This window comes from Camelina sativa, chromosome 3 (genome assembly GCF_030686135.1).
Source record: "Camelina sativa cultivar CO46 ecotype springtype chromosome 3, ASM3068613v1".
Classification (NCBI taxonomy): Eukaryota; Viridiplantae; Streptophyta; class Magnoliopsida; order Brassicales; family Brassicaceae; genus Camelina; species Camelina sativa.
Window position 1 is genome coordinate 3,844,870 of NC_141882.1, and position 20,780 is coordinate 3,865,649.

Consider the following 20,780-nt stretch of genomic DNA (forward strand, 5'->3'; position numbering starts at 1 on the left):
AGGTACAAGCGTTTCGTTGTCTGGAAGAGATGGCAAAATAGGTTGCGAAAGTGATAATAGTTTGAAGAAGATAGATTTCAGCTTCCCAAATTAGTGTGGTTATGTCAATTTCGAGTTATTATTTTTATATATTCCTCAATAGAATTGTCGGGGAAATGTTGAAAAGAGACGCACACAAATTGTGTCATTTATTTGGCTTGGTGTGTCCCACATAAGTTGCTATCATATCTTATGTATTGAAAGGAGTTGGGCAAATAGACTAATAGAGGATCAAGGCAAGTTTGGTCCTTCATAACGTTTCTTACTAGCTTTCTCTATTCACTCAAATGCATTTATGTGCTTCTTCCTTACTCTGCACTTGTTTACCAAGTCCTTTTCAAGGTTTTGTGGGTCGTAAGTCACTTAATGGGGTACCATCATAACCGCTAAGAAACCAATTCAGTAGCATTCGTTTAACCAAAACAATTGCCTTGCGCTTACCTAACTATAGCCAAGAGACGCCATCCAGTAATTCTGGTGGTTCGTCTTCACAGTCCTAGTCGATTGTTCAATTTGCTGTTCCAAATACCTCTTAAACTATTTAGTTATTTATGTAGATAACAAATAGAGGAACTTTATTCAGTTAAGTTCGAACCAAAGCATTCATATTTCATGACCTTACTATTTTGGATAAAGAAGAACAGTCAAACAGGTTTAAATGCAGTTGTAGCACACACATTTTTGCAATAGTCCTTGTTCATCTTCTCAACCACTAATACAAGCACAGTTTGTAACTAACTTGATTTCAGACCAACTATAGTTAATTGACTTCAGTCCCACCACAAACATTGAATATCCAACAGATAAATGGGGCGGGGTCAAAGCAAATCAAGCAACAATCTCATGTGTTTTGTTACATCAAGAGATACTAAATTGGAATTTTCTAATTTATACACTTACATAATCAAATCAAAGGCAAAACAAGAGTGATCAAGAACCTCACTCGTAGAACCCAAACCCAAGGAAAAAAAAAACACCCAATACGAACCCACACAGACACCAAAATAGAGAGAAACTCACTATGTACAACCTCTTTTGTTAGTGCCTTACCGGAAGTTTTTTTTTTCAAAAAAAGAAAAATCACTCCCAAAGGCCATTGCGTGACTCTAAAGATTCCAGAAATTAAAAAAAAAAAACAAAAATTGAAAATCCTTATCTTTTGCTTCAGCTCAACGACTCATGGCAAAGCTCTTTCCTCATCCGTTGATTAAACAATCTGCAAGCATCCATACTAAGATCAATGGCTGCAGAGAGCGCCACGTAAGCAGCCGCGTCTTCCATACAGCTAACGTGCTGCACACTAACCTCTACACAAGGCTTACTACATTTTCCTTCACCTTCCACACTTGCTGACATCACAAACCCTTTATACACGTTCCACGGCCACAACCCGTATCCGTAATCACCACTCCCTCCTTTCGGACTATTAGCCGGCGATGCTCCACCACCGCTTCCGCCGCTCCCACCTCTACGGCTTCTCGATCGGTACACGCCACCTGTTGGCGACGATGAAGACGACGAAGATCCCAATTCTATCGAGAATTTCCCACCTTTGTGAGAACTTATGGTTGACTCCGCAAGCACGATTCCTGCGCCGCTCGATCCGTCTGGGATGAGTTCGAACCTGTAGCCAAGACCATCAGTAGCTCCGCCGCGTTCCCGCCATGCCTCAAGTCTCCCCCACGGTCTCCAGGTGCAATCTCCAGGACGTAAGATGAGCCACGACCCCGGGTTTGACCTGCTCACACGATCGCTTCCAGGAGATGCAACGAACGGAGTCACTATTGACGCCATGGCCACCGGCGAACCGGACAAGTCATGGACCGTTATGGACCATCCTTTTCTCTCTTTCCCGGGACGTTCTCTCTCGCTCCCAAACGAGTTTAGCCAGCTCCGTGGAACACTTGTGTCCGTCGGCAACGATCTGATATATCAAAATATCATTTAATCAACTTTTATTATTAATATCTAACCATGTGAAAGAGTAAAAGTGGTTAAATATCATAAGAGTAAAGTTTATACTAAGAATAATAAAAAGTGGTTAGATTAAATATCATAAGAGTAAAGTGTGTTTTTTTTTTTTTTTCCAATGGATCTGTACTAAAGCAAAAAAATTAAAACCAAGGAATGTGATTTTTAGTAGGGATTACACAATAATAATCTATGGCGTTGGATCTTATTAAAGCGTTATTCAGATTTGATTCCTCGGGAAAAGAACATAATTAGGAATTTTTTCTTTATTTTTAAAACGATACTCAATTTCCGAGAATTAAGGTGAAAAAATTGATTTGATTTTGATTGGATTTGAAAACTGACCTTGATCTCTGAGTACGATCACCGGTGTGCCGGAAACTGAATTTGCATGTGAAAACCGGTTGCCGGATATTGCCTTGAATCTGAACGACTTGAGGACTACATTCAGGCTCACCGTCGAACTGAAAAACGAATCTAGGATCAGGCTCCGCCTTCACATTCAGGTGAAACTGAGCCGACGACGACGATTTCCCAGCTCCTTTTCCGACTGATATCCACCCGTTGTGGAAGACGCACGGTTTCGATTGCGTACCGGTTAGATCCAACGGTACGGAGACTTTCGCCAGGAGACGACCGGAGTGTACACCGCAAGCAGCGCCGGCTCTTCCCGTGTAGATCAAAATCTTAAGGCACGGCTTAGAGGCGAAGATAGATCTGGAAGCTAACCGTTCGATATCGGAGCTACTGAGATGGAAAGTGGCGGCTAGGGTTTGGATCTCCGGGAACTGAGTTGTTTCCAGAGGAATGTACGGGATTGCGGCGGTTTGCGGCGGGAAGTTTTTGAGTTTGATTTTACAGAAGCAAGGAGAAGACGAAGGGTGGACGACGGAGCTCGTCGTCTTCGCCGCTAACGGAACTTTCAAAGCTAGATTCCCGATCGTGAGACGGATGAACGGACATGGATCCATTTCAAATCGCAACAAGAGAGAAAGAGTCAATTAGGGGTTTACAGAGAAAAAAGAGAGAAGAAAATGCCAGCTATGGGGTTTAGGAAGAGCGACGACATTAATGGCAGGAACAGTTCTGGAGACGACGACGATGACGACTTGGAGAAAATTTTAGGCGAAAAGGAGGTGACGGCGATAAAACGCAGCGTTTAAAAGGCGCCGTGCTGGGGATGATTATTATTCACGACCTAACCATTAGAGGAAGCAGTCGTCTTCTTCGTCCTCTCTGTGTGTGTATGGTTTTTAAGTGGAAACACTTATTACATTTTCTTCCCATTTTTGCATTCCCTCCTTTGTTTCCCCTTATATTTTCTAGAATTGTTCATTACGTCTTTTATTTTATCAGAAATTCAAGAATTGTACCAAACCTTTTTAATATAGTTTTTAACCCCTCCTAATTCACTGGTGTTTCATATATCCGGTTAAGTAACTTTCCCGTTTTTAACCCCTCCTAATTCACTGTTTCATATATCCGGGGTTAACGTTCGAATATATGACAGTTACACAAATTTAAAGATCAAATGAGACAGTTTTCGTAATGTGTTTGGAGAGAGTTTGATATTATATTAAAAGGATAAATATTAGATTCATTTATAAATGAGAATAAAATTAGAAAAGATTGTCTGCTAAAACTGCTTTTATTTTGTTAGTAGCCTAAATGTGGCTAAACATAAGGATTGGGTAACTTTGCTGTTAATGTGACGATAATATAGTACGAATAACATTTTTTAGAAAACATGTACGAAACTACGAATCATAAAGGACAAAATACGAAATTAATAGTTAGTTGAGGGGGTAGAGAAAAGAAAAGAAGACATTGGAGCACAGCTGGGAACAGACTGGCAAAGAAGTGCCAGGTCGGAGAGAGGTTGACGTATATATTTTTATTTTTATTTTTTGTTCTCTCTGTTACCACCTGATCAGTGACCAACCACACAAAACATATAGGGGGCTCCACTTCTTACAATTACCAAATTATCCTTCGTGCTTACGTGTACGTACGCACGCAGCTGTGTGTTGTGTTATTAATCGGGGAATCTTTACGCCTCTATGCGGAACTCACGTTTTTTTTTGGTGTCAGTCAGTCTCTCATAGTTTTCTGGTATTGACACAACAAACAAAAAGTTGTAAGAGTTTGTCCTGACAAAAAAAAAAGAGTGGTAATCTCGAATTGTTCACTTGTAACTTGTAAGTGTATTACCAAAAGTATAAAAAAAGAGTTGGTAAACTTCTTGACTGTGTCCATCTCCAACCATGAAGTGTTTTGTACTTTTGTTCTTGGTTAGTTTTTTTTTTTTTAACACAAAGTACTACTCTTGAATTGTCTCTTTTTGTGGGTGTGATCATCTGTCTAACCCAACTTTTCTACATTTCTATATTTGTGTATAGTAGTAGTATGAGATTTGTAACGTGTTTAAACTTCCGAGGAACCCCATCATTTAAATTTCATATTGATTAAATTGAAGTCACAATTTTCTTCTACCCCAAAGGTAAACTCGGCGTTATGTTCTTCCAGTACTTTTTAATTAACTTTCGTACTCTTTTTTTTTTATAAATACTGGCCATCAAGCTAAGAATGCAGTTTTTTTTTTGGGTTTTAGTATGCAAAATTTTTCTAAACAAAATAAAAATTAAATAATGCGGGTCAACAAAATAAAAAAATAAAGAAGAATTCTTTGGGGATTGGGCGAGAGATATGCGTGCACGTTTACGACAAATTAGATTCAATTAAGTAAGTAGTACTACTCCTCCGGTCCTCCCCATCGTTTAGATAAGTAGCTGAACGAGGATCGTGGATGATAGCTGTATTCTTATTTTATAATGGCAATTTTAAATAGAGGATGAAAAGGCCTTCTTCTTCTTGCATCATCTTCATACACACACGTGCACTTATTTATAAAAAATCAATGTTACAAATTGTACTAGTCCCATCAAATTATTACACAAGCCCATCATAATAATTCAAAGCCCAATTATAAACCCACTTGAATCAATGACACTCTCGATTCGATTCGGCGGAGACTCCAACTCCTTTGTTGTTGTACTTGTCGACACCAAAAACAGATTCTCCGGTGGTTTAACGGAAGTGCGAACCACGTTCGTGTTTCTTTTTTTTTGAGTGTCAGTCTCACAATTTTCCTGAAAGAAACTATTGGGTAAAGGAAGGAAGAGCTAGGAGGAAGATGAAGGCGTTAGGGTATTGGTTAATGGTGGTTGGTTCACTGAGACTAGCTTCCGTTTGGTTTGGTTTCTTCAACATCTGGGCTCTTCGTCTCGCTGTCTTCTCTCAGACCACCAGTTCAGTTCTTCTTCTCCCTCTCCCCTTTAATTTACATTTCAAGTTGTTCTTAATTGATTTCATTACAGTGTTTCATGTTATTTTTTGTTTTTGTTTTTGCTCTAGTTACTTCAGATTTCTTCTATGATCTAGAAAGTCATTGCATATAGAAAGTCAACGATTTATGAATCATATATATATAGTCAACTTGATATTTTAGGAATTATGATTCTTTGAACATATTCATGTTCTTCATGTGTTTTGTTAATTACCAAGTTGAGATAGTTGGGATTGAAAGCAATGCTTCAGGAATTAGTACTAAAGCAAATTGAAGCAATCTATCCAAGAAAGATATGCAATCTTAAATGTTGTACAAAGAACCTTTGTATGAAGTTGACCACCATGAACCTAAATGTCAGGAAGGGGAAATTACCTGGATCTAGAATTGGGTTGGCTTTGATAAGAGTTTACAGAGTCCAATGCATGACTTTTTTTTCTGCATTTTCTTTAAAGTAAATCAGTGTCCTGGTGAAGTGTATCAGATGTATTAGAACATAAGCAACTTGATGCATAACGTAGAGGTATTAGATAATAAGCAACTTGATGTTTTCCTTTTCCTTTTGTAACTTGTCTTGTATGAGTTTGCCAGCTTTCAGCGATAAAGAGAGTGTTATGAAACATTGTTCTTTTTCATGTGATTGTCAGGTCTTGTAGATGTTTAGTTTATCATATCAGATAACACAAAGTATAATAACTCTGCATCATCTTAGCAACTTGAGAACCGGAAACAAAAAGGATTTATCTTGAATATACTAGTTTACATAGTTAAAATCTCTTGTTTTAGGTTTCTCACGCGATGGTCTTCTTGGTTCACAAGAGTCTTGTCCTGTGACTTAAGATGTTGTTTTTATTAACTGTTTTGCAGTGAGTGAAGTTCATGGACGTACATTCGGAGTATGGACACTCTTGACCTGCACTCTCTGCTTTCTTTGTGCATTCAACCCCGAAAACAAACCATTATACTTGGCTACCTTTCTATCATTTATCTATGCCTTATGCCATTTTCTGACCGAATACCTCTTTTACCACACGATGACCATCGCAAATCTCTCAACTGTGGCCTTCTTTGCAGGTATATGATCATCACTCACTCTTGTATTGAATCAGTCAGTGTAAGTTGTTGTATTCACCATGCGAATGATCTATATATACTGTGTTTTTTTCAACAGGCACATCGATTGTGTGGATGCTCGTGGAGTGGAATTCCCTTGAACAACCACACACCAAACTTTCATGATGTTAGTCTGAATGCCTGTAACCAAGTCTTTTTTTCTTTTTTTTCTCAAAGTTGGAATCATCAGTGACTTTTTTGCTCGATTCCTAAAGCTGTTGCTCATTGTTTCATCTTAATCTTTTGAAAATATTTGATGGAGTCTTGAACCTGATATCTCTGGTCGAATTGAAGTATAAGAATACAACTCATGAATTTTCTTTCTGTTCTTTTGCTTTTGAAACAGAGATTTGAGTTTAGTGTATTAATGCATTTATATGATTAAGCAATCTATGGTCAACAGAGTTAAGATACAGAGGCCTCTCTTTGGCTAGGCTAGAACATGGAAACTATCTCTTGCATTTCCTTTTATTGATTTAACCAAAATAATTCTACATGTCATTTTATGATGACAGAATTTTGATAATACGACTGATATATGTTACCCTTAGTGAATTTAACTTGTGGGGAACTTGCCATCTTCCTATAATTACAACCCCTATGGCTCAAAATTGTCAATCATGTGTTGTATAACATCTGCTCCAGCTGAATTGATCATCTTTGTTTTTACCTGTAATGTTTTCCAAATTTGGGTATGAAGGTTAATATTAATAACAATGATGACGATAATGACAACACCATATAAAAATGATGATAATGGTGTGAAAACTTGCCTGAATGGTATTGTGAGCGAGAAATCTTTGCAGGGTTCCTCTGAAACTAACATCAACTCGTTCCCAGCTCACTTTTGTTAATTCTCTTATCATCTCCTCTGCAAAAAGATTATTTAGTACGGTCAAGGGAAATCATGTTGAGAAACCCGAGACCGAGAGTGAGAAATTGATTTCCCACTGAACTAACCTTCCATATCGAAATTCTTGAACCCGTTTGAATTGCTACCTGATTGATCTTCCTCATGGTTACTTGCAGTATCCGATGGTTCAATGTTCACAATGTGAGGATACTTCTCATTGACTGGACCGCGTTGAAGCTGTGAAGATCAGAGGTGAGACTGATTCAGCTTAACACACAACATTACAATATCAAACACTGAAAGGTTATTACCTTAGGAAGCTCGTTGCGACGTCTGATAGACGATGTGCTCCACCCCACAAGGTCTAAGAACAAGGGAGGTTAAGGTTTCAAATACTTGGCAATAGCCACAACACACATTGTAAGATAATAACCAACAGTTTGTAAAGGCCTAACGAAAGGATACGGTCGAAACTTGTATTTGCATAAGCAATACGCCGCTTGAAGCAACGCAAAGCAGAACTGTTGACAAAAAGTAAAGGAAATGTAATATTAATAACTTAAGAACTCATTTGAACTATGCAAAGCCTAAAAAGTTTGTATTAAGGAAAAAGAAACAAAGGAAGTGAAAGAACTTACATGAATTTAAGATCTCTAGAATCACTAACCATTCGGAGGAGTAACGGAGGCTTTCCATCATCACTATCAGCCAGAAAAAGATGTTTTCCCGTTTTACCAAGACACCAGGACATACGTGTAGCTAATCTCTCCAAAGTGTGAGATCCAGAAAACAATGGAACCTAATGCAAGTCAAAATGCCACCCATTAACCAAACTATAAGTTTACATGTTGCAAAATTGTACAAATTGTATAAACTCAGCATCAAGGTCTAATTCATAGTAGATACAGATGCATAAGAACAATAAGATCTCAGTTCTGATCTAAGCATATTGATAGCATATTCAAGTGAAGAAACTTAACATAGAACTGGTCCTAAATAACCTGCTTATGTCCTCTTGAACCAAGGTGTGGCGTTGCAGAAGTAATAAAATACATAGGCTCCAATCCAGCGATTCTCTCTTTCGGTTCCTCAATTGGGCATGTATCACCAATGTCCTCACTGTTTTGTGGAAGCTCTTCTCGAGATTCTTGCTCATAAAGACGTCCGATAGCATACCTAGCAACCAAGCCACCTAAGGAATGTCCTACAAAGGAGATCTTCTGGAGACTTGGGTGACGTTTGATCACTGACCTAACCTAAAACAAAAGAGACTTAGAATATTACTTCAGCTGGAAAAAACTCAAGAAAAGACAAAGATAGTAACTTGTACATAAAAGGATATAGCCGAGAGGAAGACAGTTTAAAACATGAAACAGAAACACAAACCTCTTCAGCTAATCTTTCTCCCATAACATCAACACCACTAAATGTCTGTGTAGAGTGGTTGCGTTTACTGCCTGCAATGATTGGTAAGTGATCACAAGCCATTCTCTTGCAAAAATGTAATAGCAACTGTGGATAGAGAGAGAGAGAGAGAGAGAGAGAGAGAGAGAGAAGAAGAACTCACAGTGAACGAGGAGACCCTGAGGATACGTTTTGAGCATCTGCTTAGCGGCGAATCTCCAATTCTGAGCACTGTACCCCATTTCTAAATCAGAAAGACCGAACAAAATCAAGAAGCAGGACAAAGGAAACTAATAACAGATTGTCAGAACCTGCCAATGAGACCGTTGACCATGACGACTAGGTGAGTCGGCTCAGTGCGTTCGCCAGGGAAATCAACAGTAAAATCGACGTTACCACTCTCGTCTGATTCAGCTCTGAGACAACCCATCCAATACGTCTTATTCTTCTTCTTCGTCTCTTTATCCCCACTCTTCCCGCTTCTCCTCGTCTTCTTTGACCCACCACCGGTTCCTTTAAGATCACTACCAACAACATGCATATCTTCTTCTGTGTTTCTTGTAATCGCGCAACCTTTTTCTTCCATTATCACGAAACGAAGAGAGAGCAACTCAACGAAAAATGGAAACTTTGAGCAAGATTAATCAAAAGGTTTGGGAAGATTCGAGGTCTCGCTTGGGGGTTTTTAAAAAAGTTGAAACATCAAATTTGGGTCAGAGAGAGAATAGTTTCTCAGTCGTTATAAGACGAAAGGTCCCCTACGGCAGTAGTATTGTTGTCGTCGTTGAAACGCCATTGACATTTTCTTTTTCTCTCAGGCAGCTCAGCACATCTGAGATTTGTCACCTTTTATCTAGAACAACAACATGTGTAATAACATGTTTTTTAATTTAAAAAAAGTAACCAAGTTTTGTATTAAATGAGCCCAAAAAATGGACAATGATTTATTTATAATTGCAACTTTTAAAAAACAAGCCCGGCCCAATTAGTTTCAAGTATTGGACCCCCCCCCCCCACCCAAGTGAAGAGTCAAACCACAATTTTGACTTTTTATTTTAATGAGAAACAACAGAGAAAAATCAAATCTCTTCTGATGAATGATTGTTGGACTTCTCCTTCTTCGGCTATTCATCTTCTTCTTTCTTCTCCCTCCTCTCTCCCTCTTCTTCTTTCTCGATCAAAGGTGAGATTTTTAATTGACTTCTTCTTTTTTTTTTTTGGGTTGACCCATTTCATCAATTTCATCTAGAATTGTTTGGTACGTGTTGATTCGAATGATAATCTGCAATCTGCATTTAGATTGATTTCTCGTTTACTCAATTTTTTTTTTTTTTTGTTGCAGTACAGGCGGCAACACAGTCATGGCGGATCCTAATATCGTTGTGAACGGTGACTTCTCTGCTGGGATTGAATCTTGGTATCCTAACGGATGTAAAGCGTTTGTTGTTTCTTCTGACCCTTTTAGCTCAGAGGCAACAATGTCTGCTGATTCCTCCAGCGGTGGCTATGCCGTTGTAACTAATAGGAGAGACACTTGGCAAGGCCTTGAACAAGACATTACAACCCGAGTTTCTCCTGGAGTTACTTATACTGTATCAGCTTGTGTCGGTGTGTCTGGTCAATCAGCTGAGGTTCTTGCTACTGTGAGGCTTGAGCATGAAGACTCGCCTACCAAGTATTTGTTCATCGGAAAGTACGGTTTTTGAATGGTTATATCTTTGGAGTTTGGACTTTGATTGAAAATTTTGTTGATAGTCCTGATTGAATTGGAACTTAATTGCAGAACATTTGCTTTAACAGACAAGTGGGTTGATCTTGAAGGAACGTTTTCCATATCAAATATGCCCGACCGTGTTGTTTTCTATTTGGAAGGTCCACCTCCAGGGAAAGATCTCCTTGTACGCTCAGTTACCCTTAGATCATCCACTTCAAGTGATGTCCAGGTAAACTGTATGCCTTTCCTTACCTGCCTTTGTCCTATGCTACTTGACAATTTGAATAACTCGGGTAGAGCAAGGCGGTTATTAGAGTAGATAAACCTTTAGATGAGTGATAGGTGAGTCATTAGAGACTCAGATAGAAGTAACAATCATGCGTCCAAGTTTTTTCATTATGTATATTTCTGGTTGTTTCAGCTGGTTGAAGTAGAGAGAAGTTAGCCAAATGTTAGAAGTTCAAAATGTTTCATTAAAGCATTATATAGCTCTCCGGGATCATCTGATTCTAAACTTTATATTCCAGATTACAAGAAACAGCGAGCTTAACTAGTCTTGTTTTAACATTTTCTTGTGGCTTACAATTTCACTACAGGATACCAAAGATAACACAGAAGATTCCGGTGTCTTTCCTTCTGCTTTGAATATCATCGAGAACCATGACTTCTCTGATGGGTTGTATTCTTGGAATGCCAACAGTTGTGATTCATTTGTTGTTAGTAGCAACGACTGTAACTTAGGATCATATGCGGTTGTTAATAACCGAAGTGAAACCTGGCAAGGACTGGAGCAAGATATCACAGACAGAGTTTCTCCTGGCTATTCATATAAAGTTTCTGCTAGTGTTAGTGTATCTGAACCTGTTCTAGGGTCGGCGCAGGTCTTGGCCACTTTGAAGTTAGAGCATCAAAGCTCAGCAACGGAATTTCAAGGAATTGGAAAGTAATGGAACCATTTCTTTGTAATATATAGTCACAAGAAGACCCAGAAATGTTGACATTTATAATGTTTTTATCTGCAGAACTGATGCTTCGAAAGATACTTGGAAAACTCTGGAAGGCACTTTCGTACTGTCAGGAAGACCTGACCGTGTTGTATTCTTCTTGGAAGGGCCACCTCCTGGGATCGACCTTCTTATAAAATCTGTCACCATCCATTGCGAAAGCGATAATCAGTTTGAGGTAATGTGACACAATGTGGACTGTTAAAATAGAGAGACCGAAAGTACATTTACATGATCAATCTATTAGCTGAACCTAGTTTCTTCTTTTCCTTCTTAAGATCTTAAGATGCTGTTTTCAGTAGTTGAATATGTTTCTTCACTTGTCTTATATGCAGAGAAGCCGAGAATTCTGCCCAGCTCCTGAATATGATCATCACATCTTCCTAAATTCAAGCTTTTCCGATGGCCTCAATCATTGGTCTGGAAGAGGGTGCAATCTTATGTTACATGAGTCTTTAGCTGATGGGAAGATACTACCGCATTCTGGAACGTGTTTTGCTTCTGCATCAGAACGCACACATAAGTGGAGCGGAATCGAACAGGATATAACAGAAAGAGTCCAGCGAAAACTCATTTATGAAGTATCTTCTGTTGTTCGTCTATCGCATAGCCAACACACATTGCAGGCCACTTTGTATGTTCAATACCTTGACCAACGTGAAGAATACGTAGGCATTTCCAGGTGAGGTTCTCCATATGGTGTCTCTTTTTCTGATCAACTGTGAATCTTGCCACAAATGTTGAAGAAAGCTTTGTTTCCTTTTTAAAGTGTTCAGGCACAACGCGATGATTGGGTGCAGTTAAAAGGAAAGTTCCTCTTGAATGGATCTCCAGCTAGAGCAGTTGTATACATTGAAGGACCACCACCAGGGATTGATGTTTTTGTCGACCATTTCGTTGTAAAGCCTGCAGAGAAAGACACTCCTTCAGGACGACCATATATTGAGGTTAACACATCTTAATGTTTCGTGCTTTCTAATATTAACGTTCTCCTTGTGTTTAATGAATCATATATTGTTTCTATTTTGCTACAGAATCATGCTTTTGGGATGAACATTGTTTCGAATAGCCACCTAAGCGATGGAACAATCGATGGTTGGTTCCCTCTTGGAGACTGCCTTTTAAAAGTTGGAGAAGGCTCTCCCAGGATATTACCTCCACTGGCTAGAGACTCACTTAGAACAACATATGGATATCTATCTGGAAGATATGTGCTCGCGACAAACCGAAGTGACACATGGATGGGTCCTGCTCAGATGATAACTGATAGAGTGAAGCTGTTTCTAACATACCAGGTTTCAGCTTGGGTTAAAATTGGCTCAGGAGGAACTACCAGTCCACAGGACGTAAATATCGCACTCAGTGTTGATGGTAAATGGGTTAATGGAGGAAAAGTTGAGGTCGATGATGGCGACTGGCATGAAGTTGTGGGTTCATTTAGAGTCGAGAAGCAAGCAAAAGAGATTATGGTTCATGTCCAGGGTCCTTCTCCTGGTGTTGATCTTATGGTTTCAGGTCTACAGATTTTTGCTGTTGATCATAAGCCACGGTTGAATTATCTCAAAGCACAAGCTGATGTGGTAACCTACGAAAACATATTACTCGTTACATGTTTGACACGAAAAAATTAAACTTCACACCAATGCTCTATCTCTGTTATGCAGGTTCGTAAACGCAATGTTTGCCTCAAATTCTCAGGTGTAGATCCTAGCGAATTGTCTGGCGCCACGGTGAAGATCAGACAGACACGTCACAGTTTCCCACTCGGGTCATGCATTAGTCGGAGCAATATAGATAACGAAGACTTTGTCGATTTCTTTCTTAACAATTTCGACTGGGCAGTGTTTGGTAATGAGCTGAAATGGTACTGGACAGAGCCAGAGCAAGGGAACTTAAATTACCGGGACGCAGACGAGATGCTCGAGTTCTGTGAGAGGTACAACATAGAAACCAGAGGCCATTGCATATTGTGGGAGGTAGAGTCCGCTATTCAACCTTGGGTCCAACAGCTGAGCGGTTCCGAGCTAGAAGCAGCGGTTGAGAACCGTGTCACAGATCTTCTTACCCGTTACAGTGGGAAATTTAGACACTACGATGTGAACAACGAAATGCTTCACGGATCATTCTATCGAGACCGACTAGGCTCTAATGCAAGAGCAAAAATGTTCAAGGCCGCACACGAGTTAGACCCCTCAGCGACTCTGTTTCTGAATGAATACCACATAGAAGATGGGTTTGACTCGAGGTCATCCCCCGAGAAGTACATAAAACTCGTACACAAGCTGCAAAAAAAAGGTGCACCCGTGGGAGGAATCGGGATTCAAGGACATATAACCAGTCCGGTAGGTCACATAGTCCGTTCTGCTTTAGACAAGCTAAGCACACTCGGCTTGCCAATATGGTTCACAGAACTTGATGTGTCCTCGATTAATGAGCATGTAAGAGGTGATGATCTCGAGGTGATGTTATGGGAAGCGTTTGCTCACCCAGCGGTTGAAGGTGTGATGCTTTGGGGATTCTGGGAGCTGTTTATGAGCAGAGAACACTCACATTTGGTGAATGCGGATGGTGAAATTAACGAAGCCGGGAAGAGGTTTCTTGAGATTAAACGAGAGTGGTTGACTTTTGTGGATGGAGTGATTGAGAATGAAGGAGCATTGGAGTTTAGAGGTTATCATGGGAGTTACACACTGGAAGTTGTTACTTCAGAGAGCAAGTATGTGACGAGCTTTGTTGTTGACAAAGGCAATTCTCCAATTGATGTCATTACAGATCTTTAGAGTTTCATTGTAACATTGGTAAAGATACAAAGCCCTTCCCCTTCTCTTTGTTTTCTTGTGCAGATGACTTCACTGAAATCATATTTCTTCTATACTTGTGTTACTTACAGCGCAAGAACTAAGCAACTTCCCTTAAGTTGAGGCTCTGTTCAGAAAACACAATCAAAGTAACTCATATTTGTTGTAAAACACTTGTGGACTCTATAGACCGGCCTGCTCACAGTCCGTTAGGACATGGCCATTCGGCCCATATACCGGTCCGCGCATGTACGGCCCATCGGCCATTGCTTTACGGCCTATGGCCTATGTTATATACTCGATTGCTTTATGGGCTTTAGCCCTTGTACTCCTATTATATATATAGTTGTAACCTCGACATTAATCAATAAGACTAAGAGATTTCACTTCCTAAATTCTCTAGTTTACAACACGTTATCAGCACGATAGCCTCTAACCCTAAAACCTAAAAAAAACAGCCGCCGCTTCCCAAACCCTAAGGCAGCCGCCGATCTTCTTCTCTCTTTCACAAACCCTAAACCATCTTCGTTCTTGCTCCCATCCGAGATCAAACCCTTTTCTGTCCGAGGATCTCCTTGTTCACGAGCATACCTTAAGCTCGTGATCAAGCTTCTATCGGCAGCTTGATCGAGATTTGTGGTTCGAGTTCGGGGGTGAGTTCATCTGTTCGCGGTTCGTGATTCCGGACGAGAGAAGTACCAAGCGGTTCGTAGGAAGCCGTTCGTGATCCGCGGAAGCAGTTCGTTGTTCTGTCCGCGGAAGCTGTTCGTTGTTCTGTCCGCGATTTCTGTTCGTGATCCAGTTCGCGGTTCTGTTCGTGATCCAGTTCGCGGTTCTGTTCGTGATCTAGTACGTGGTTCTGTTCGTGGTCCGTGAGCGAGGGAGAGATTAAAATCGAGGTCTGTTAGCTCCCGGTTCATATCCAGTCAGATCCAAATCGGTGAAAGGTAAAATATGGCCGAACACTCTTAAAACCCTATGATCCGAATTTGGACTTAAACATACAGAACCCTAAGACAAACAAGTACACAACCAACAAAGTTTAAGATCCCTAAAACCTGTTGGCGTTTAGGTTGTTAGATTCCTTGAGAATTAAAACCAATTATATTATGAATGGAATTTGGTTGTTTGCTGCTTGTTGTGATGCATAAGAACCTAGAAATATTTTGTTGTTTAAACATGTTCTAGGATATCAAAACCGGACCATCCATGCATCATATTGAAAAACGGATCATGTATAAAGATAGGATCTATTCAAGCATAAATTGTTCATGTAAATTTCGGCTGCATGAATCATGTTCTAGGATTGTTAAAACTCAAAACCGAATTTGATAAGCTTGAGTTAAGGGTTGAAAATTCCGATTGAACTAAAACTTTTGTTAAATTCCTATAAACTTTAAAACATAAAATCGGAAATTAAAACTATGATTAGGATAAGTTCCTAATCGGTTATAGTAATTATCTAAAACCCCTTAAAACAATATTCACTAAATCCTAGAGAGAAAAGGAAATTTAAGAAAAAGGAAATCCTATCTAGAAAAAATAAGGAAATTGTTGCATGCATACATATTTGATTTTGTTGTCTTTGCATGCATGATTTTAAACCATACGAAATCCATTATAGGCAAGGGCATGTTTCGGTCTCAAATACCGCATGGCCCAGGGCATGTTTTCGGTCTCAAATACCGCATGGCCCAAGGACATGTTTCGGTCTCAAATACCGCATGGTCCAAGGACATGTTTCGGTCTCAAATACCGCATGGTCCAAGGCATGTTTCGGTCTCAAATACCGCATGACCTGAATAAATGTTTGTTGCATGATTCGGTCTCAAATACCGCATGCTAACTATCGGTTGTCTACATTATATGCAGATGGCGAATCTTAAAAGCCTAGACTATCCCATCTTGCAAGCTTCTGGAAAGAACTACTTGGAATGGGTCAAAGACACCGAAATCCACCTAAGGTCCAATGGCCTAGCTGGTTGCATTGATGAGGAAGTTGAGAGCACTGACAAGAAAAAGAACAAGTGTCTCCAACATATGCACCATCACATTGCAGAGAGTCTCAAGAGCCAGTACCTCTTCATAGACAATCCACTCGCCCTTTGGACACAGCTTAAACGCCGTTACGGGCACCAAAAGACGGTGCTCCTTCCAAAGGCCGAGTTCGATTGGAAGAACCTAAGGATCCAGGATTACAAATCCGTGGAGGAGTATAACTCTGAGCTTTTTAGGATTGTCTCACTCCTTAGGCTATGTGAAAAAGAGGTGACTGAAAGGGAACTGATAGAAAAGACTTTGTCTACTTTCAGCCCTAACAATAGAGTTCTTCAGCAACAGTATCGGCATCAAGGCTTTGCCGATTATGGGGCACTCATTGAATGTTTACTGCTAGCTGAGCAGAATGATGAGTTGCTGCTGATGAACAGTGCTATGAGACCTCCCGGTACAGCCCCATTACCGGAAGCAAATAAGGTTGATTTGGGAAAGAAAACTACAATGGAGTCTAAGGAGCCAAAAGCGCCCCATGAGACCAACTATGTCCACAGAGAAAGACAATACGGCCAAGGCCGTGGTGGCAGAGGACGTAGTGGCCGTGGCGGCCATGGCGGACAGGCCGGCCGAAGAGGCCGCGGACGTGGTGGTAAGGGCCGTACATCCTTTAAACCACGTACCAAGGTTAAATCGGTCTGCGATAGATGTGGTATGTCAAACCACTGGTCCAAGACTTGTAGAACTCCCAAACACCTCATTGATGCATACCAAGAAGTTCTAAAGAAAAATCCGGAAGCCAACTATGCGTACATCGATGATGAAGGAGACTTCGATCATGAGAATGACGACTTGCTAGAGACTTCCGATTGCCTACAAGATGATGATTGATTTTCGTTTTAAAGCGGTTTAATTTCAATGCTTTTATGCTTTATTTTCCTTTATTGTATTGGATGATTATTTAATTTAATTGCAATGGTTCTTTTATTTTATAATTGTCCTATTAAAATACAAAATTATGTCCTATTTATAGAAATGGCCAAGGACATGAGTGAACTAGTGGTGGACAGTGGATCCAGCCACACTATACTAAGAGACAAAAGATATTTCATAGATCTCAAAATGAAAAGTGCAAATGTTAGTACAATTGCGGGTATAGCCAACATGATAGAAGGCTACGGCCAGGCTCACATTTTGTTGCCTAACGGCACACACATTGAACTAAGTGATGCCCTATACTCACCCAGCTCTAAGAGAAACTTATTGAGCTTTAAAGATATAAGATTAAATGGCTATCATGTTGAAACCAAGGGTGAAGGAACTAAAGAATTCCTATACATTACTGAAAATGTAAACGGCCAAAAGAAGGTCCGAGAGACTATACCTGCACTAGCCACTGGTTTATACCATGCTAAGATAAACATGATAGAAGCTAACATGGCTAAGCACAAAATGTTCACTGAAAAATTCACTCTATGGCATGACCGGTTAGGCCACCCGGGTTCGAACATGATGCGTAAAGTAATTAAGAGTTCAAAAGGGCACAACCTTAAGGAGAAAAGAGTTTTCCCTAAAAATCTCACTTGTGTAGCATGTGCACAAGGGAAACTCATTACAAGACCATCACCAGTAAAAGTCACAAAAGAGACTTTGCATTTTCTGGAAAGGATACAAGGTGATATATGTGGACCAATACACCCACCATGTGGGTCGTTTAGATATTTTATGGTTATGATCGATGCATCAACCAGATGGTCTCACGTTTGCTTGTTATCCACAAGGAACCTAGCATTTGCTAGGCTGTTGGCTCAAATCATAAGATTAAGAGCACACTTTCCAGACTTTCCACTAAAGACGATACGTCTAGATAATGCTGGTGAATTTACATCCCAAGCGTTTAATGATTATTGTATGTCCATGGGGGTGAGTGTGGAACATCCTGTGGCACATGTCCATACACAAAACGGATTAGCTGAATCCTTCATTAAACGTATACAATTAATAGCTCGACCATTGTTAATGAGATCGAAGCTTCCTGTGTCGGCTTGGGGACACGCGGTCTTACATGCAGCAGAACTCATACGCATCAGGCCATCTAGTGAACACATATATTCACCATCCCAATTATTATCGGGTCAAGAGCCAGACTTATCCCATCTCAAAACATTCGGTTGTGCCGTTTATACACCCGTTGCTCCACCACAGAGAACTAAGATGGGACCTCAAAGGAGGATGGGAATATATGTGGGATATGAGTCTCCCACCATTATAAAGTATCTTGAGCCATTGACAGGAGATCTATTTAAGGCCAGATACGCGGACTGTCAATTCGTTGAGTCCGAATTCCCTACTATAGGTGGTGAGACCGGCAAGCTGGTCAAAGAATTAAAATGGAATCAAACATCCTTAAATTGGCAAGATCCTCGAACTCTAGCATGTGATGCAGAGGTTCAAAAGATTATACATTTACAACAGCTAGCTAATCAATTGCCAGATTCCTTTGCTGACCCAAAGAGAGTAACAAAATCGTACATACCAGCTTGCAATGCACCAGTACGTATTGATGTTCAAAAGGAACACAATAAACAAGTTGCTACAGAGTCTAAACCACGTTTGAAACGAGGTAGACCGTTAGGTTCCAAAGATAAAAATCCTCGAAAGTCTAAAGGTGCAAAACAGACCGAGGTTCAGGGAATTACCGAAAAACCAGACATGGCCGCGGAAATAATTAATGTACCAGGTGAAGTTCAGGACGCTGAACTTCAAGAACCTGAAGGAATTGATAACAATGAAGTATCAATCAATTACATAATGTCTGGAATAAAATGGAACCGGAAAAATGTCGACATTGATGAAATATTTATAAACAAGGTAGCACTTGAAATAAATGAGGATCTAGAACCCACATCCATATTAGAGTGCACTCAAAGTAGAGATTGGCCTAAATGGAAAGAGGCCATTGATGTGGAGTTAAACTCTTTAAAGAAGAGAAGTGTGTTTGGTCCGATCTTAAGGACGACACCTACCATTAAACCAGTTGGACACAAATGGGTCTTTGTAAGAAAAAGAAATGAGAAAAATGAGATAGTGAGATACAAAGCACGGCTTGTAGCACAAGGATTCTCTCAAAGACCCGGCATAGATTATGAGGAGACATACTCCCCTGTGATGGATGCAACGACTTTTAGATATCTAATAAGTCTGGCCATAAAAGAAAATTTGGATTTACGGTTAATGGATGTTGTAACCGCCTATTTATATGGTCCACTGGATAATGAGATATATATGAGATTACCAGAGGGTATAGAACATAAATGTTCAAATGGTACTCGAGACCAATACTGCATAAGGCTAGACAAATCGCTTTATGGACTGAAACAAAGTGGTCGAATGTGGTATAACCGACTAAGTGATTATTTAGCCAAGAAAGGCTATAAGAACGACCCAATCAGTCCATGTATATTCATAAAGAAGTTTGCAAACAAAGGATTTGTGATAATAGCAGTTTACGTGGATGATTTAAACATCCTCGGTACCTCTGGGGAAATCGCCCAAACTGTTGAATACCTCAAGAAAGAATTTGAGATGAAAGACCTAGGCAAAACAAAATTTTGTTTGGGATTGCACCTTGAGTACGTAAATAATGGAATCCTTGTGCATCAAAAGGCATATACAGAAAAAGTACTCAAGAGATTTAATATGGAGCAAGCTCACCCATTGACTAGCCCAATGGTTGTTAGAAGCTTAGACTTGGATAAAGATCCATTTGCTCCTAAGAAGGCCAATGAAGAAATTCTTGGACCTGAAGTGCCTTACCTCAGTGCTATAGGAGCGTTAATGTTCCTGGCCAACCACACTAGGTCGGACATATGCTTTGCCGTGAACCTCCTAGCAAGATATAGTTCTTGTCCAACTATACGGCACTGGAATGGTATTAAACACGTCCTAAGGTACCTGCGAGGGACGGTTGATTTTGGTTTATTTTATACTAACCATAACAAAGATGGTCTAGTTGGTTTTGCTGATGCAGGTTACCTATCCGATCCACACAACGGTAAGTCACAAACAGGTTATGTGTTTACGCACGGCGGTACGGCGATCTCTTGGCGTTCAATGAAGCAGACTCTTGTGGCCACATCGTCAAATCACGCGGAGATCCTAGCCATCCATGAAGCTAGCCGTGAGTGTGTTTGGTTGCGGTCCATGACTCAGCATATTTGGACGGATAGCGGCTTAGAAGACAGCAAGGGAGCAACCGTCATCTACGAGGACAATACGGCTTGCATCGCCCAGCTCAAGGAAGGATACATCAAGGGAGATCGGACGAAGCACATACTGCCGAAGTTCTTCTTCACACATGAACTACAAAAGGCCGGAGAAGTTCAAGTGGTGCAAGTACAGTCCTGCGACAACTCAGCCGATCTCTTCACAAAAGCATTGCCGACATCGACGTTCAGGAAGCTCACGCACAAGATTGGGATGCGGAGACTTCAGGACTTGGAGTGATGTTTAGATCAGGGGGAGCAATGTGTGCTGTACTCTTTTT

General features: G+C 40.3%; 4 protein-coding genes across 11 annotated transcripts; 2 read left to right on the plus strand and 2 right to left on the minus strand.

The window, feature by feature from the left end:
* Nucleotides 1–867: 867 nt before the first annotated feature.
* On the minus strand, nucleotides 868–3,588 carry LOC104768341 (uncharacterized). Its single transcript, XM_010492291.3, has 2 exons — nucleotides 2,356–3,588; nucleotides 868–1,963 (listed from the first exon to the last, which is right to left on the minus strand). The coding sequence occupies exons 1-2, from the start codon at nucleotides 2,979–2,981 to the stop codon at nucleotides 1,204–1,206; spliced, it is 1,386 nt and encodes a 461-aa protein (XP_010490593.1). The 5' UTR covers nucleotides 2,982–3,588; the 3' UTR covers nucleotides 868–1,203.
* A 1,444-nt stretch (nucleotides 3,589–5,032) lies between these two features.
* On the plus strand, nucleotides 5,033–6,794 carry LOC104768352 (ergosterol biosynthetic protein 28). The gene is made up of 3 exons (XM_010492302.3): nucleotides 5,033–5,318; nucleotides 6,224–6,430; nucleotides 6,528–6,794. The coding sequence occupies exons 1-3, from the start codon at nucleotides 5,204–5,206 to the stop codon at nucleotides 6,593–6,595; spliced, it is 390 nt and encodes a 129-aa protein (XP_010490604.1). The 5' UTR covers nucleotides 5,033–5,203; the 3' UTR covers nucleotides 6,596–6,794.
* A 118-nt stretch (nucleotides 6,795–6,912) lies between these two features.
* On the minus strand, nucleotides 6,913–9,592 carry LOC104768363 (putative lipase ROG1). 2 transcript variants are annotated; one of them, XM_010492312.3, is made up of 10 exons: nucleotides 9,038–9,592; nucleotides 8,890–8,957; nucleotides 8,709–8,779; nucleotides 8,324–8,578; nucleotides 7,961–8,121; nucleotides 7,788–7,843; nucleotides 7,634–7,686; nucleotides 7,430–7,559; nucleotides 7,243–7,340; nucleotides 6,913–7,139 (listed from the first exon to the last, which is right to left on the minus strand). In XM_010492312.3, the coding sequence occupies exons 1-10, from the start codon at nucleotides 9,310–9,312 to the stop codon at nucleotides 7,068–7,070; spliced, it is 1,239 nt and encodes a 412-aa protein (XP_010490614.1). In that variant the 5' UTR covers nucleotides 9,313–9,592; the 3' UTR covers nucleotides 6,913–7,067. The 2 variants fall into 2 exon arrangements, with proteins under 2 accessions (XP_010490614.1, XP_010490622.1); XM_010492320.3 differs by having other exon boundaries at nucleotides 6,987–7,139; nucleotides 7,239–7,340; nucleotides 9,038–9,570.
* A 157-nt stretch (nucleotides 9,593–9,749) lies between these two features.
* Nucleotides 9,750–14,637, plus strand: LOC104768378 (endo-1,4-beta-xylanase 2). 7 transcript variants are annotated; one of them, XM_087498192.1, is made up of 10 exons: nucleotides 9,753–9,909; nucleotides 10,069–10,419; nucleotides 10,510–10,669; nucleotides 11,037–11,383; nucleotides 11,463–11,622; nucleotides 11,780–12,126; nucleotides 12,214–12,391; nucleotides 12,479–13,024; nucleotides 13,109–14,242; nucleotides 14,335–14,637. In XM_087498192.1, exons 1-9 carry the CDS (start codon nucleotides 9,824–9,826, stop codon nucleotides 14,222–14,224), a joined length of 3,291 nt encoding a protein of 1,096 aa, XP_087354318.1. In that variant the 5' UTR covers nucleotides 9,753–9,823; the 3' UTR covers nucleotides 14,225–14,242; nucleotides 14,335–14,637. The 7 variants fall into 7 exon arrangements, with proteins under 7 accessions (XP_087354316.1, XP_087354319.1, XP_087354318.1 ...); XM_087498200.1 differs by having other exon boundaries at nucleotides 9,779–9,909; nucleotides 10,074–10,419; XM_087498204.1 differs by having other exon boundaries at nucleotides 9,787–9,984.
* The last annotated feature ends 6,143 nt before the right edge of the window (nucleotides 14,638–20,780 follow it).